General features: G+C 36.8%; 1 protein-coding gene across 3 annotated transcripts in view; it reads left to right on the top strand.

The window, feature by feature from the left end:
* The window catches only part of ERCC6L2 (ERCC excision repair 6 like 2), a 156,570-nt gene that overhangs the window by 112,456 nt on the left and 25,329 nt on the right, over positions 1-18,785 (top strand). For 2 of the 3 annotated variants that reach the window (XM_005895844.3, XM_070375321.1), the window contains 3 exons: positions 1,104-1,184; positions 2,541-3,693; positions 8,961-9,115. In XM_005895844.3, the coding sequence (XP_005895906.1) occupies positions 1,104-1,184; positions 2,541-3,693; positions 8,961-9,115 (1,389 nt within the window). Of the gene's footprint in view, positions 1-1,103; positions 1,185-2,540; positions 3,694-8,960; positions 9,116-17,728; positions 18,448-18,785 lie in introns of those variants that run through there. The other variant, XM_070375322.1, reaches the window with a different exon arrangement.

The following is an 18,785-nucleotide window of genomic DNA, read 5'->3' as shown; positions in this document are numbered from 1 at the left end:
GTTATTTGTAACTCTGGTAATGATAATGTTATTTCCCCTTGTCTATCAACAGATAGACTTGACAAGAGAAATAAATGTATTTCCTTTTGAAGAAGAATTTAGTATTCTAGAATCTAGGCCATTAAATATCTCTGCTAAATGATATACCAAAAGCTGTAAAAACATACTTTTCCTAAAAGATGTAGCTAGCCTCTTAGAATATTAAGATTTTTTTAGTTTTATATAAGATGGACATTTTCATTTTCATATCTGCTTCACTGAAGAAATCAATATACATATTTTAATGAATACGAAATATAAGCACACTAGCAACATAAGCTAAAATATCAAGTTCCGAATACCCAGTATTTTCTATGATAATGTATCCTTAGAGTTATTGCAATGTTATATAATATTTATATTATATAAATATTATATACATACCAAGTTATATAGTTACCATATAGACATGGTTATTATGGGCTATCACTGCTGGGTAAATTTTTAACATTTTTTTCACTCTCCCTCCCTACTAGGGCTTTTAGTAGAGTTTGCTGAAAAATGGTATTAATTTTCTATCTGAAAAAGTAAGCTTATGATAAGAATGAGTTTTTTATGGGCCTGGCAGATTTCCACAGCGCCTCTATATTATCTAAGAATTATAAGCATTTTAAAATGTATATATATATGAATTCCTTAATTAGCAAATTGAAAAATAGCATTTGAGAGTTAAAGCAAGCTGTACTCAGTTTACTTATTTATTTGTTTTTTTGCCACCCCATGTGGTTTGAGGGATCTTAGTTTCCCAGACAGGGATTGAACCCAGGCCCACAGCAGTGAAATTGCAGAGTCATAACCACTAAGAAAGTGAAAGTGAAAGAAAGTGAAAGTTGCTCAGTCATGTCAGACTCTCTGCGAACCCATGGACTGTAGCCCACTCCTCTCTCCGTGGAATTCTTCAGGCAAGAATACTGGAGTGGGTAGCCGTTCCCTCCTCCACTGAACTGCCAGGGAATTCCCTATGTTCAGTTTTCCTAATTCTTAAGTTTTATCATGCCATTGCTGTTGTTTATCTGGTTGTTTCTACTTTATATATTTTATACAGTGATTTGCATTTTTTGTAGAGAGAAGGCAAGGTGGAAGCTGGGATCATGACAGCTACAACGTGGTTGAAAGAGGAACCTCCAGTACACAAACTAGAAACAGTAAGCAATTTTTGAATCTAGAGCTCCTGGGAAATATATACATGATGATTTTAACTTCCTTTTCTTTTTCCTTCATTTTTCAATGTGTAAAGAAAATGGATTTTTTAAAAAGTCAGGGACACAAAGTCAGAGGACTGTCAGTAAAATTAATAATTTAGGCTAATATTTCACATCATTAAAAAAATTCAGGAGCAATCTTCAGGTGTTTACATCCAAACTGGAATTTTAACTATACCAAACTATAAATTTAGAAATAAATGCACTGTGTAGGTGACCAATCTGACATAAGCAACAAATGGAAAAATCGCAATCAGTATGTATTTAATATTATTAAATCCAGACATCAGACTCATTCTCTGACTCAAGCAGATATTTGAGTCCTTTGTCTTGTGACAGGTTTAGTAGTTTGTAATCGCACATTCTACAAAAATTTATGTTGTCATCATAAAGCCTTTTTAAAAGTAAAGAATATGTGTATAATTTTAATTGCTGTTGCTATTTTTGTCTTTTTTTTTTAAGAATTTAACTCTAAATTTATAGTAGCCCAAAGATATAATGGGCTATATGATAACTATATGTTTTGATATAATATACATATGATGCAGCCATGTATTATATAACTATGATAACTATATGCAGTGATAACTATTAATTTGTAACTCCCCTATAAATTTATATCACCCATTATGTGGTGAATATTTTTTAAATTTATAAAAATACATGAATATCAAATGTTGGCAGAAATATTACCAGATTACCAGATAATACTTTCCCCAAATCTTTCACTAAGCCTCAGTTTTCAGAAACTGAAGAATATATTTAGCTCTAATTGATGTGAAAAAAATAAATATTAGGCTTAAATTTGTAATAAATTTTACTTCAAAATAGCTTCAATATTTTATTTATTTATGGTGGTCAAGATCCTGTCCAATCTTATTTTTAATGAACTAGAAATATTTTCTAGTTGGGAATTCTTTAACTCCTGCAAATTTGTTTTGTTTTTAAAGCATGGTTGAAAGTATCAGCTGGACTGCAGTAAGCAACAGGTCATGTGCTTTTCACTATCTCTGCATCTTAGAAGCTAACAGTTCTGCTCTGTGTTTTCCTTGTGAATAATTTGATCACTTTATATTCTAGTTTTAACTTTTATTTATTCGGAAAGTTATTCAACTTGAAAAGAGTATACTAGACTGTAATATTAAATCCTTTATATTTGTTTACCACATGTTTTAGAAAAAACCAAGTGATATACTTGTATATAAATTATCTGCCCAAATTTAATTCCCTTCCGGTGTAATAGATTTGATATCATTTATTTGACATTTTCTAATGTTTCTGTCATTGCCTCTTCTGTAGGCTAGGGAGCCTGACTGTCGGGAACACAGAGGTCCAGAACAGCTAGCAGAAGCAGCATGTGATCTCTGCAGTGATTTTAGTGAAGATGAAACAGCAAGCAACTCAGTAACAAAGACTGTGAAAAACAAAGCATCTGACTCAAGTAGAGCTTCAGTTTCTCCTGGGCAGCTTAGCTTACTCCAGTGTGGTTTCTCTAAATTGTTTGAGACAAAATGTGAAACAGTTGAGGATGGTGATGAAAATATTGCCTCTGACAATGAAAGTTCGGATGAGCAGCCCACATGCTTTTCAACAGAAGCCAAAAATGCTGGTTGTCAGAAGAGTCAAGACTCTCTTGGTACTTTGAAACATCAGAAATTAGCTAATGTCCTAAATCCAAATGGAAAATGTGTTTTTGATAAAAGTGAGAAAATTTTAAAAGAGAATATTCCTTCTGAGTCTGATGATGAGAAAAACTTTAAAAACACAGCTGACCACCATCACATTTTACAGAATGTCACAGAATCAGAAGATAGTGATATCATCTTTCCCACACAGTATACAACTCAGAGATTCCTTAAGAAGAATATAAGGTTTAAGCCACCTGTGGATGGATCTGAAGATTCTGAATCAGAAAATCCTGTAAATATAAAAAATAATGGTGATGATACAAAGACCAATGTCAGAGGAAATGGGCTAATTTCAAAACAATTAAATCTTGAGATTGAGACCCTGAAATCTAATACAAAAAGAAAAGGTGGTAGTGATATTAGTGATGAATCTGATGACATTGAAGTTTTCTGCAAGTCAAGAGTAAGAAAGCAAAGAGCTACTAGTTCTCTGAGGTTTAAGAGAAAAAAGGAAAATAAAAGGGAACTTTACACTTTTCCAAAAACAATGAAGAAAGCAAACCAACAGTGTGCAACAGATGAAGATTGTAACTCTCAGACTATTGATGATTTTTCATCCTCAGATGATAATTTATCTGTTGGCCACATCAGTTTCTCTAAACAGAACCATAGACCAAAAACTATAAAAGATAAAATCAGTGTCTCTTCAAAATTAACTAACCATAAAAGAAATAGCACTTTCATACCAAGAAAACCAATGAAATTTTCAAATGAGAGCATTGTCAATCAAAATCGGATATGTGAATCAATGGATAAATTTTTAGGTAACTGCAAATCCATTCTGAAAACTTTTCTTTACATATTTGTTGTATGCAATCAAATAGCTCTTAAGGGATGCTTGAATTAGTTTGAATTAACTCTGCGATCGAGATGCTGTATTGAGATACAAATGAGGAAGTGGGTAGTGGCAGGATAAAGGGAAGACCTAGATCAGGATAGAGAAGTTGGTCATGTATACCAGAACCCCTTCTATGTAGCCCATCTGAATCACTATAAACTAATTATTTTGACTTTTTTGCATTTTTATGGTTTTATCAAATACACGTGTACACATTTGATACGATGTATAACCCTTAACATTATAGTTTAGTCTCATTAAAAATTTTTGTATAGTTTATAAGATTTTTCCTCCCTTTCAATTCTCTACAGTTTATATGATTTTTTTCTTTTTTTTTTTTTTCCCTCTTTGTAAGATTTTTTTGTTGAAGAAACCAGGCCAGTTATTTTCTGCAGTTTGCATCTTGCTGATTATGTGCTGTTGGTGCAGGTGAACATATTCCTCAACCTCTGTTTCCTGAAAATGAGCAGTTGGCTTCTGACCCTGTATCAAATTCAGGTTCAGTCCCTTTGGCAAGACAAAAGTTCAGTTCAGTCTCTCAGTCGTGTCCAACTCTTTGTGACCCCATGAACTGCAGCACGCCAGGCCTCCACCAACTCTTGGAGCCCACCCAAACCCATGTCCATTGAGTCGGTGATGCCATCCAACCATCTCATCCTCTGTCGTCCCCTTCTCCTCCTGTCCTCAGTCCTTCCCAGCATCAGGGTCTTTTCAAATGAGTCAGCTCTTCGCATCAGGTGGCCAAAGTACTGGAGTTTCAGCTTCAACATCAGTCCCTCCAATGAACACTCAGGACTGATCTCCTTTAGGATGGACTGGTTGGATCTCCTTGTAGTCCAAGGGACTCTCAAGTCTTCTCCAATACCATAGTTCAAAAGCATCAATTCTTCGGTGCTCACCTTTCTTTATAGTCCAACTCTCACATCCATAATGACTACTGGAAAAACCATAGCCTTGACTAGACGGACCTTTGTTGGCAAAGTAATGTCTTCGCTTTTTAATACGCTATCTAGGTTGATCATAACTTTCCTTCCAAGGAGTAAGTGTCTTTTAATTTCATGGCTGCAGTCACCATCTACAGTGATTTTGGAGCCCAAAAAAATAAAGTCTGCCACTGTTTCCACTGTTTCCCCATCTATTTGCCATGAAGTGATGGGACCGGATGCCATGATCATAGTTTTCTTAATGTTAGTGTTTGACAAAATGTTTGCTGGTTTGTCTCTTTATTCTCACTCAGAGTAGCACAATGATGGTTTCTACTTCTCATTTCTTTTTCATTTGTTAGAATGCTTTTGTGAGGCAGTACTTCCCCTCATCTACTATTACTTACCCAGTGGTACAGTTCATCTAGATAAGATAGGAAAAAATCATTTCTTTACCAACTTTTAGTCATCCTTCAATTTCTTTTCTTAAAATCATTGTTAATTAATTGATTCAAGCACATTTAATGAGTCTAAATTCATTTCAATTAGTACCATTATTGAGGCTCAATTTTCCCATCTTTGGACAGTGGGAGCCTTTAAACATGAGCATTTTGATTCCTTAGATCTTTGACGTGATGCTAATCATCTTTGATAGCGATCTAGTATTACACAATACTCCAGGATCATCTCATGCATTTTCTGCCTCAGACCTAAAATCAATCATTTCTCTAAGAAGTCTTGGTTTCTTTTAGTGACAAAGTGTGTTTCAAGACCGCAATCTGGTGCTAGAAATGATCATTGCTACTACTTGCTTAGTTATTATTTCTGGGTCTTTTCAGTGGATAAATTATGTTTATTATAAATTGTGTGTGTGTGTATATATATGTATATGTGAGTTTATATATGTGTGACATGTATGTATTTTTATATATGAGATAAAATACAATGCTTTATGAGTTCATTTTCATGCTTCCATATTTATTCTTTATTTGGGGGTATAGAGAAGGGATAGGCTACCCACTCCAGTATTCTTGGGCTTCCCTCGTGGCTTAGATGGTAGAGAATCTGCCTGCAATGTGGGAGACCTGGGTTTGATCCCTGGCTTGGGAAGATCCCCTGGAGGAGGGCATGGCAACTCACTCCAATATTCTTGCCTGGAGAATCCCCATGGACAGAGAGGAGCCTGGTGGGCTACATGAGGTCGCAAATAGTTGGACACAGCTGAGTGACTGAGTACACCTAGAGCTTTTACTTAACCTCTTCTCTATCATATTTACATACTTTTTCTTCTCTACTGATAATCCTGGTTCTTAAGCACACAGGGAATGATTTAATTATAATGTCCCATAATTACTCATTTTGTATCCATATTACACAAAAGTCAAATAATAAAACTATCAATACTATTGTAGTGTGATTCCTGGAAACATTAATGTTTGGGGCCGACTATCCATATGCTCTCCCATTTTTGCCTGTTTTTAAAATGGATATGTGTTCACTGTCAGAATACAGTTACTGCATTATACGCTCTCCTCTTAGACTTTTATTCTTGGTTTGCAGGTAACTATAAATTTAATGCTTCTCATTAGTCTTCATGTCAGTGTCTCTCTAGTCATTTTGATTGTCTGAAGCTTATATTCTAATAGATCTCTTATTTCTAGTAGATCCCAGAAAGTACTCATAAGAGTAATATTCTCTGAGATTCTTGTTAATAACAGTTTGTGCCCTTTGTAGTTAAAAGTCTGATTTGTATTGCTGATCCCTATGTTTTACCATTTTCTTGAAGTCTTTTACCTAATTTTGAAATTAGTTACAATTTTGTTTTGTAAGCTTGTCTTTCTGGCATTTAGGGATGTTATTCTGCTGCTTATTCTCTTTTCCATTATAATTTTTATGAGATTTGACCCTTTGCTCATTTTTATACAAATTCTTTCCCCTGAATTTTTAAAAATGAGGCAGAATTTAGGAAATCTTTTCTAATTTCACAGAGATTCATATTTGTAATTTTTGCATAGTGTTCAAAACAGTATTGGGATTTATTGTTTCTAACCATTTCCCCTGCTTTGCTCTTGACCATCTCTTTTCCTCATTTCTATTCTTCCTATTCTGTTCACGTTTACTTCACCCTAGCAGTTTTTCCTTCTTACTTGACCCTGGCCTGGGAGCCCTAGGGGGTCAGTTTGGGGAGTTCCTTAGGGCTAGCCTGCCCTAGCCCCTTAGGCAAGCCCCATGTACTCTGTACTCAGCTTTAGAGAATGGAACATCTTCCCAAATACAGCTGCTGATCTCCAGGTAGCCTGTTGTGCTAGAGTCTCCTGTTTTCAGATCCATCAGATGCCACCCTGCCCTTTCCTTTCTCCTTCACACAGGCCCTGATGCCTACAGAGTGTGTAGCTACTAGTGAGCTGAGCCTAGCTTCTTGTATTTTAGAGCTAGTAGGAATATCTTGTCATCTAATTTTGTTGTAAGCGTTGTCCTTGGCTTTTGGTTTTGCAGTCTGGTTACTCTCATGTTTTAGAGAGCTGGAAAAACTGCTTCCCCTTACCATCATCTGCTGACAATCAGATTAGTGATTTTTGAGTTAGCTTTGCTTTCAGAAGTGTCTTGATTTATTCCCCCAAAAAATCACCAGAAAGAATCTGATATTTTGATGTACAAACTTTAATAATTGTGTTTGACAAAACAAGCTTTCTCTTGTGGTTTTTAGTAGTCTTCATTTAAAAGTTCACTATGATACATACTATTTTGCCCTGCTATGGAAAAGTAGAGCCGCCTTATGTAATTTTTCATAAACTGAAATGGCGTAAAGCAAAGAAGCAATTACCTTAGGATAAATCTTGTTAATGGTCGCACGAGGTAAATCCAGGTAAAGCACAGATACTCACCAACACAGTTCAAAGTTCTGATGGCTTAACGCTGAGATCCTGAGTGTTGTTCCTGTAAAGGAGCTTTGCAGGGCCACGCTTGCTCCTGAGGAGTATGCTGCCTCTTTAAGTTCTGGCTACAAACAAACACTGTTTTGCTTTTTGCCCTTTTTCATAAAAGTGAAAATCTTCTTCGGATTTCTTTCTGTTAGAGTGAAAACAGGTACTAATGTAAGTTTTTCAGAAAAGCTAAGTGGTAAAAAGCAAATGTTCAAGAAGTAGGGAATACCAATACTAGACTATCCTTTGGTTTGTGTGCAACAATTAGATTTTAGGTTTGAAGAATTATTGCATGAACTTTTGTTTTAAAGAGCAGCCAAGTTGGGGTTTTTTTTTTTTTTTTTTTTTTTTTTATATAAAAGATGTAATAGTTTGTGTGGAACCTATTTTGAATGTATAAAATGTGTCATTAAAATTAAGAATACTATCTGAGTCAGTTTTTTACCAGAAGAATTCTTTGGATGGTTTTAAACTGTTGCTATATACACCCTAACTGATATTTCAAAATTTAAGGAGAAAATTATCTTGGTTGCTCTTTTAGTCATTTAACAACATCTTGTTTTCTCATGATTGGCAATTCTGACAGAGAGTTTCAGGGCTGAAAAAGCACAAGTGTTGAAGGGCATATTGAGGGTCACTGTCAGAGGTGTTTGAGGGAGTTTTATAGACTTCAATTCTAGCCTTCTCTTTTAATGACAACAATTTAAAAGTAAATTATAGGTGCCTAGCAGCAAAGCAATTAAAAAAAAAAGTAGCCATTTTTTAAACTTCTTTTAGATAAAAGCTGTAAGTTAATTTTTTTCATTTCCTAAAAACCTCCAAATCTTGACAATCTCTGGGCATATGTACAAAAAAGACAATTTACAAACAATAAAACTGAACAAAGCTGACCAAAACTCCCTGGTCATAAACCCCATGCTCCTACTTCATAACTGTAATCAAGTACTTGTTTAAAGGAACAGATGAGGTTAGCACTACTTTTAAATTAGTAAACATTTTTTTTACATCAACAGAGATGACAAATTCATAGAAACAATCTTCTACAATGACTTTTCCTCATTTCACGCTTAAATCTAAAAATTGTTACCTGATATCAAAAATTCTTATATGAGAGGGCAAAGTCATTTCTAAGTTAACCTAAGAGTTTAAAGATATATTGGAACTCTTTTCAATTTTTTAAAAAGAATATTGAGATATTGACATATAAACTCAGTGTTTTTCTTGAAGATTAAAAATAAAATAAGCATAACCTGTTTTAAATGTGTTGCTGATAATTTTTAAAGTATATCTTGAACTATATTGTTTCATCATAAGACATCAGTTAATAAACATCAATTATTTCTTAGATGGTGTTCAGGAAGTGGCTTACATTCACTCAAACCAGAATGTGATTGGGTCAAGCAAAGCTGAAAATCACATGAGTCGATGGGCAGCACGTGATGTATTTGAACTGAAGCAGTTTTCTCAGCTTCCTGCTAACATAGCTGTTTGCACTTCTAAGGTAAGAAGATAATATACCTCTAGTTTTTATATCATTTTCACAGAGGTTCCTCGATAGGATCTTCTCTAAGTACCCCCTCAAAAGTACCAATAAGATTATAAATGACTTATAAATATAAGTGTAAAAAGCAAAATACTATTTGGGGCACTGTATTCACAAAATGTTTTATATTAAAAGACAAATCTGTATCTAAATGCCTAATAATGTTGAGTTGCTTGATAGTTTCTTTAGTGAATGTTTGCCAAAAATGAGGACTCTGAGGGAATTAGTTTAATCAGAACCAAAACTACTACTGCTCATATGGAAAAAGGAAAGTGTATCATTAGATTTCTTCTGTAATTTTTCATCTAAAATGAAGACACATACAAAAACAGAATTTGTATTTTTAACAAAAGGATTTTTTAAATTAATTTATTTTTTATTAAAGGATAATTGCTTTATAGAATTTTGCTGTTTTCTGTCGAACCTCAACATGAATCAGCCATCAGTTCAATTCAGTTCAGTCGCTCAGTCGTGTCAGCCGTAGGTATACATATATTGCCTCCCTTTTGAACCTCCCTCCCATCTCCCTCCCCATCCCACCCCTCTAGGTTGATACAGAGCCCCTGTTTGAGTTTCCTGAGCCAAGGGCTCTTCTCATTTAAAATTACTGTTTTATAGAAATATGACTTATATGAAAGTGATACTTTATTTACACACTTACATCAAAAGTTTTAAAAAGTATCTTCTTCTCTTTGGCTTATTCAGTTCAGTCATTCAGTTGTGTCCAACTCGTTGAAACCCCATGGACTACAGCACGCCAGGCTTCCCTGGCCATCACCATCTCCCAGAGCCTACTCAAACTCATGTTCATTGAGTCGGTGATGCCATCCAACCATTTCATCCTCTGTTGTCCCCTTCTCCTCCCACCTTCAATCTTTCCCAGCGTCAGAGTCTTTTCCAGTGAGTCAGCTCTTCGCATCAGGTGGCCGAAGTATTGGAGTTTCAGCTTTAGCATCAATCAGTCCTGCCAATGAATACTCAGGATTAATCTCTTTCAGGATAGACTGGTTGGATCTCCTTGCTGTTCAAGGGACTCTCAAGAGTCTTCTCCAACACCACAGTTCAAAAGCATCAGTTCTTCAACTCTCAGCTTGCTTTATAGTTCAACTCTCACATCCATACATGACTACTGGAAAAACCATAGCTTTGACTAGAGGGACCTTTGTTAGCAAAGTAATGTCTCTGCTTTTTAATATGCTATCTAGGTTGATCATAACTTTTCTTCCAAGGAGCAAGCATCTTTTAATTTCATGGCTGCAATCACCATCTGCAGTGATTTTGGAGCCCCAAAAAATAAAGTCAGCCACTGTTTCCACTGTTTCCCCATCTATTTGCCATGAAGTGATGGGACCAGATGCCATGATCTTCGTTTTCTGAATGTTGAGCTTTAAGCCAACTTTTTCACTCTCCTCTTTCACTTTCATCAAGAGGCTCTTTAGTTCTTCACTTCCTGCCATAAGGGTGGTGTCATCTGCATATCTGAGGTTATTGATATTTCTCCCAGCAGTCTTGATTCCAGCTTGTGCTTCCTCCAGCCTGGCATTTCGCACGATGTACTCTGCATGTAAGTTTAATAAGCAGGGTGACAAAATACAGCCTTGATATACTCCTTTCCCGATTTGGAACCAGTCTGTTGTTCCATGTCCAGTTCTAACTGTTGCTTCTTGACCTTTGGCTTATTATTCTTTCTTAATTCCTGAGAGCTAAATGTCTGAAGAGTAGTTTTTCTACCACTTTAGGTGTACAAGTGAAAAATTGGTATTGTATATAACAGTGACACTCTGTTTTTAGTTAGTGCTACTTTTGGAATGAAGTGGGGAAAATACCTCTGAACTATCAAGCTATCTTCATTTATTTGTACCCCATCTGGTTTGGGGGCTTTCCAGGTGGCACAGTCATATAGAATCTGCCTGCTAATGCAGAAGATGTGGGTTCGATCCCTGGGTTGGAAAGATCACCTGGAGAAGGAAATGGCAGCCCACTCCAATATTCCTGCCTGGAAAATTCCATGGACAGAGGAGCCTGGCAGGCTACAGTCCATGGGGTCACAGAGAATTGGACATGACTGAGCACAGGAACACATCTGGTTTGACAAAGATTTTGGATCATTTTAATTAAGTCAGAATAAAAATTCATGACCAAGGAAAATAGAAATTAAGATAGAAGTTCAAGGCTGGGAGGAAGTTAGAATGCAAATATATAAGATTAGAATGCAGGTAGGTAAGATATACTATACTTACTCAGATACATTTTTTAATGGCAAATTTGATTGAGTCTCCTGGTAGACAAAACAAAGGAAATGAACAATGTATTTAGTATTTTCTTAACTAGTCCATTTGGAAATGTGGACAGTTTGGGTGGTCACGATGACAGAGTGCCTGACTGGCATTAAAGTCTGGAGGCAGGGCTGTCATGGGGTGCGGGAAGGCCCAGGAGGGTAGGTGGGGAAGCATCCCACATGCCAAGAATTGTTCTGCCCAAAATTCCATAACGCCCTGCTGAGAAATGCTGAGCTAAATGTCCTTAAAGGAAAAAAAAAATGAAAACAAACACACAAAAACAGTTCTTCTGAAAAGGAGCAAAGCTTTTCCTAGTGCTTAATTTGAAAGAATTGTCACGTGGCGTTTTGAATGGGGACCACTACATGACAACAGTCAGTTGTCTTATAATTTCCTTGGTGGCTCAATGGTAAAGAATCCGCCTGCAGTGCAGGAAACAGGAGATACAATCCCTGGGTCAGGAAGATCTCCTGGAGGAGGGCGTGGCCACCCACTCTAGCATTCTTACCTGGACAACCCCATGGACAGAGGAGCCTGGCAGCATACGGTCCATGGAGTTGCAAAGAGTCGGACACAACTGAAGCGACTGAGCACATTGTCTTGTAGTATTCTTAGAGTTATTGTAATACTGGGCTTTGAAAGGCTGTGCTTTAGCATTTTTTGATGTAATCCAAAGGCCTAGTTCCAAAATGCAAATCATATAAAAGCACTTTCATGACCCAAGTATGCTACTTCTTTATATTCTCACTTTACCTAGGAGTACACCATATCTCAAGCAGTACTGCAGATAGCATTTCTACAGCTGTACTACCTTGTAGAAGCTATATGAAAAAGGCAGAGATGTGCTGGGTTTGCCAGAAATTTGCTATATTAAAATGAGGAGCATATCAGAATCTTTTAAACAGACAGCTAATTTTTTATTAGGTTTTTTTTTTTTCTTTTAAACCATGTCTTTTATTAAAACCATGTTCTTTTCCAAACAGACTTTAATGTGAAAGGTCAGAAAACTTGGCAAATTCTGTAGTACATGTTAATACAGTAATTTAACTGGATATTGATCACTAGCTTATTTAAATATTTCTCAGAGAAGGAATTTATAGCCATATAATACCTCCAAAAATGGACCAAGAAGCAGTAAAAAGTCCCTTTGGAACCTTCATAAGGAAAGTTGTAAAATGGAACATGATAGAAATATTTTTTGTTGTTTGCTGTTTAGTTGTTAAGTCAAGTCTGACCTTTTTGCGACCCCATGGACTATAGCCTGCCAGGCTCCTCTCTCCATGGGACTCTCCAGTCAAATATATTGGAGTCGGTTGCCATTTCCTTCTCCAGGGGATCTTTCCAACCCAGGGACTGAACCTGTGTCTCCTGCATTGCAGGTAGATTCTTTACCACTGAGCCACCAGGGAAACCACTGATGGAAATATACTTTGCTTTTAACTGGGAATGGTGGGAAGGGAGTTTCATCTTTACATTAGCAATGCAAATAGTTTTCAACCTTTTTTAGCCTGAACGTTCTTGAGATAGACAGTACAATCTCATCAGAAACCTTGTTTCTTCACAGTGATGTTCAGAGTGAGGGGCATTTCTTGCCAGGAGAAACAAATGGGAATACCCTGCCCCTGGAGTTTCTGATATGCCTTTTGAGGCCGTATATCTCTCTCATCACACATAGACCAATTTAGCAGTACTTTTTCAAGGAATACGAAGAAACCTGGTGTTTAATGACTGAATCATGGTAGGTATAAAAAATATTCAGGGAAGTTTTAAAGCCATTAAGCTGGAAGGCCAATCCCATGCCACCAATGCTAGCAGGGCAAGAACGGTCTATATAAACATACTCATTTCACCAGCTGCTGCTGCTGCTAAGTCGCTTCAGTCGTGTCCGACTCTGTGCGACCCCATAGACGGCAGCCCACCAGGCTCCCCCATCCCTGGGATTCTCCAGGCAAGAATTCTGGAGTGGGTTGCCATTTCCTCCTCCAATGCATGAAAGTGAAAAGTGAAAGGGAAGTTGCTCAGTCGTGTCTGACTTGTAGCAACCCCATGGACTGCAACCCACCAGGCTCCCCCATCCATGGGATTTTCCAGGCAAGAGTACTGGAGTGGGGTGCCATTGCCTTCTCCGATTTCATCAGCTAACTTCTTTAAATCAGTACTTGATACAATAAAATTCTGACAATAAGATTTTAGTCCCTCAGATTTGACCTATATCATTTAATACATCAAGTTAATAGTATCATTATACCTCAGCATCTTGAAAGCTGTATTGTATTATTTATGTACAACAACCACTTGAGGACAGTATTATAAACTTATCATCAAAAAAGAAAGATCTTGGGTATATACTCCTATATGTAAAATAGATAACTAATTAGGACCTAGTGTGTAGCACAGGGAACTTTTCTCAGTACTCCGTAATGACTTATATGGGATAAGAATCTAAAAAAGAAGGGATATGTGTATATGTATAATTGATGAAATCAGCAGTGAATTTTGCTGTACATCTGAAACTAACACAGCATTATGAATCAACTATACTCCAATAAAAATTTAAATAAATGGATAGATTCATAAAAAGAAAGGTCTTGGTATATGAAAATCAGTTTTCAAAATAGATAGTGATCATACATACTTAGGATGTTCTTAGTTTTTCACCAATGTCGAAAAGTAAACCTATTGTATTTTTTACATAAAACCCAGCCCCTGGACGTACCTCATGCTTTTCTCCTTTCAGTTTATTTAGAAGTAAATAAAAGAATTCATATAATGAGACATCTTCAATTTGTTGAGCTCTGTAATCTTCTCAAGGCAGAGGCATTTTGATGGTTATAACTGGTCTGTGGCATGGAATCTATTCAGATGTCTGTCTGAATTATAACTCTACCTGATACATACTTCCTTTGTGACCATGAAAAAGTTACTTACCTTCTCTGCCTCAATTTTCTTGCACTTAAAATGCAGGTAATTATACTTCTTACTTCAAAAGGTTCTTGTGAAGACTAAATGAGGTAATGCCTATAAAATGCTTTAAACAGTATCTGACAGAAAGTAAGCAGTTAATGAATAGTAAGTATTGTCATTGCAACCAATGGATAAGACTGATGTCAGGTCTTTAACTTCCCTAGAAGGTGAAAATCAACAAGGACAAATAATCTATAGACAGTCTTGCGTGCCCAGTCGCTTCAGTCATGTCTGACTCTTTGCAGCCTCGTGGACTGCAGCCTGCTAGGTTCCTCTGTGCAGGAGATTCTCCAGGCAAGAACAGTGGAGTGGGTTGCCATGCCCTCCTCTAGGGGATCTCCCTGACCCAGGGATCAAACCTGCATCTCCTGCATTGCAGGCAGATTCTTTACCACTGAGCCACCAGGGAAGCCCTGCAATCATATTTAACTATAAGTAAAAGAATGGGTGGTGCTAGTCCGTCTGGGGCTTTGAACTTCCTTTTAAATAAAAAACTAAGAATGCTTATGCTATTAATATAGTATTTTTCAAATTTTTATATGTGACTAAGTTTTTGTTTATGAAAACAAAGTCACTCAGTGCTTTATAATTTATATTAATTTTATTTTAGGCTTTTCTGTATTAGAGTGAAAATTATTAGTGACTTTTCTGTTTAGAGTTGATACATCTAGTTTCTGCTTAGGTTCATCAGTTTAAGTGATTGCTTCTAACTCATGATATCTCCATGGCTGCCAACATTCATTCAAATGAGTGAGACTGCACTCTGCCATCAAACTAGTTGTTTTGCATCTCTATATGTAGTACTCAGGATTTTCTTCATTATAATTCTTCTGGAAACTAGAAACTAATAAAGTCAGTGAGATGGAATGATGGTAGTATCATGTTTCTGTTTACTAAAACTATTTGTAAAGATGATTTGAAATATTGATGACATTTCAAAGTCATTCACAGAATTTCTAAGGAAAAAACTGTTCACCGCCACTGATTTTATCATATCTGGTTGATGATACTTCAACACCTTTAATGAGTAAATCATTGAAACACACCACCAGCTTTGGTTAGAGATGTGTATGTCACTCACTGAGGTTTTGCAGCTCGCTGTGTGGTGATAGGTGGCAGTGATGGAGTTGCAGTCTAGAAAAAAAACTTTTAAACCATCGTGGAAGGAAAAGAGAATAAACTAAAGATGAAGGCAAAAAGGCTCAGCCATAGTATTAGAAATATTGACAACCCTCTTCTTTCTGAAATCTCCAAATATCCCAGGACCTCCCAGCTCCAGTACAGTATCTTTCTTCTGGGGTTTACATCCAGAATCTTTTGATTTACTGAGAATTCTTTTGAGCGCTTCATGTCTGTCATCAAAGATTTATTAGAGACCTTTGTGTTTGAAAAGAGTGTGTGTGTGTGTGTGTGTGTGTGTGTGTGTGTGATGTCCGTGTGTGGTCTCTCGGTGTATGTGTTTGTGTCTGCAGCCAGATGCAGATGTGCTGCCTCAGTTCCTAAGAAAACACACTAAGTCCTATTTATTTGTATGAAGGCAACACAAGATTAACAGCGGCCACAATATGCAAGTATTTTACTTCCCAAGGAATACTGTAATTGAGTCTAAGTGAGAGCCTTTAACTAAATTGCAAAGGAATATACTAAATGAAAAACTAACAAAGGAGAAATAATGTACACTGCAATCATAAATAACATATTGTAGTCTTTCAGAGTTTCTCAGTCCTTTGATATAATTATTAGAAACCAAAATGGCAAAAGCTATGAATCAAATCAAATTCAACCATATATTAAGAAAAGTTCTAAAACATACTGTCTTTCCCATATTTCCTTTGGTTTCTTACAGTGTATACTTTTATAAATTAATTTCTACTTACAGAACATATTTGATAGATATGTTGAATTAAAACCTTAAATTTCTAATTATGCCTGTTTAGCAGTACAAAACTATATAAAATAAGAACTTGCTTTACATTCAGTTGTGCTTAGATATTTCAGAACCGTTTCTGAGAACAGCTTATTTTAAAAGATAAGATGTTTGATAAGAGGGAAAACCTGTGTGATTCAGGCTTAAGCTTAGACCAAACAGGAATGTTTAAGCACTGGAAGAAATGGATAATACCTTTATAAAAGTTAACTTGTTCTTTTACTATATGGAAGTTTGTCATAAAACTACTATACCTGTGTGATGTGGTACCTCATTTTTTCAGTCAACTGTTATGTTTTCAACTTAAGCTTACTTAAAGTTTTCTGAAAAGATTATACAAAGACAGCATTCAATTAAGGATTAATCACTATGGCAACTGAGATGTGGTGACTGAAAGGGGGAGGATGTATTCTCCCCTCAGTTTCCTGCCAGCTGTCATAGTCAACCTCTGTTGCCTGAATCCAAGCCAAAATATAGACTGTGACCAACTCGAAGAAACTATATCTGTATTTTTATAAATTGGTACAAGTACCAGACTATAAAAGAAGACTTAATCCCCTAAATGGGATGACAGACACTTGGCACTCTTGCCAGTGTTTGACAGAGAAATAACGGGTCGCTTTGTAGTAAAACCTGGATTAATAGTAAACCCTTCTTTATGTTACTGCAGCGTGGTGTAAATGAGAGAACTAAGCATGCTGTCAGCCTGGGGGCGGAGGTGGCATGGGGGACAGAGTCTTTTATATAACCAGTGCAGGTTTAAGCACTGTTCAGAATACTGTAAATACAAAATGTTGTCTTAGTAAGAACTTCTCTTTCTCGTATTTGTATTAGATTGGCATTTTGTAGGTTACTTAAAGAAAGGATTTTTATGAGCTATGGTGGATTTGATTACAGTATGTTTATACAGCTTTTGGAGTCAGCAAGGAGAGATGGGCTATTTACAGTAAGCAGACTTTGGGGAGATACAGCATTCCATTAGCCTATTTTTCAGGATAGTGAATGGCATGATGGTTTAAAGTAATTGTTCACAAACGACTGGTTTATGAAGTAGTCCAGTAAGTAAAGTGTATGGTTTCACCATGCAGTGGAATTAACTCTTGCTGGGTGGGATTTTTCATGGTCTTATCATTTTTCTGTCTTGAGATGTTAACTTTATAGTATTTGCATCAGAAAGTTTTTCTTCCAAGTGATTTTAGTAAAGATCAGATTTTTAAAGTTGTATGTGTGTATGTATAAAATTATGGGGCCAGTGTTGGCATGAAGAAGACTTTTGTATTTCTATCCTTAGAACTAGGATTGATTCAGAGAGATAGACAGTGTCATTTGTGAAAATCACCTGTTACCTAGGCACAGGAATGAGAGTCTGGTGTTACCTGTAAATACGTATTCCACTTCTAGCTCTTGGCGATGAGAAGCTGGGGCATCCTTCCTCACAGTGAGGTCACCAGGATTGCTGGAGTAATGTCACTAATGAGCCAATGGGGACAAAACCACATTCAGTTCTTGCCAGAAAGGCATCAGTTCAGTTCAGTCGCTCAGTCGTGTCTGACTCTTTGCGACCCCACGAACCACAGCATGCCAGGCCTCCCTGTCCATCACCAACTCCGAGAGTCCACCCAAACCCATGTCCATCGAGTTGGTGATGCCATCCAACCATCTCATCCTCTGTCATCCCCTTCTCCTCCTGCCCTCAATCTTTCCCAGCATAAGGGTCTTTTAAATGGGTCAGCTCTTCGCCTCAGGTGGCCAAAGTATTGGAGTTTCAGCTTCAACATCAGTCCTTCCAATGAACACCCAGGACTGATCTCCCTTAGGATGGACTGATTGGATCTCCTTGCAATCCAAGGGACTTTCAAGAGTCTTCTCCAACACCACAGTTCAAAAGCATCAATTCTTCAGTGCTCACCTTTCTTTATAGTCCAACTCTCACATCCATAATGACTACTGGAAAAACCATAGCCTTGACTAGACGGACCTTTGTTGGCAAAGTAATGTCTCTGCTTTTTAATATGCTATCTAGGTTGATCATAACTTTCCTTCCAAGGAGTAAGCGTCATTTAATTTCATGGCTGCAATCACCATCTGCAGTGATTTTGGAGCCCAGAAAAATAAAGTCAGCCACTGTTTCCACTGTTTCCCCATCTATTTGCCATGAAGTGATGGGACTGGATGCCATGATCTTGATTTTCTGAATGTTGAGCTTTAAGCCAACTTTTTCACTCTTTCTTTCACTTTCATCAAGAGGCTCTTTAGTTCTTCTTCACTTTCTGCCATAAGGGTGGTGTCATCTGCATATCTGAGGTTATTGATATTTCTCCCGGCAATCTTGATTCCAGCTTGTGCTTCTTCCAGCCCACAGTTTCTCATGATGTACTCTGCATAGAAGTTAAATAAGCAGGTGACAATATACAGCCTTGACGTACTCCTTTTCCGGAAAGGCATGCTATGCTAAGTC

Source organism: Bos mutus, chromosome 8 (assembly GCF_027580195.1).
Source record: "Bos mutus isolate GX-2022 chromosome 8, NWIPB_WYAK_1.1, whole genome shotgun sequence".
Taxonomy (NCBI): domain Eukaryota; kingdom Metazoa; phylum Chordata; class Mammalia; order Artiodactyla; family Bovidae; genus Bos; species Bos mutus.
This window is presented reverse-complemented; position numbering and strand designations above follow the sequence as displayed.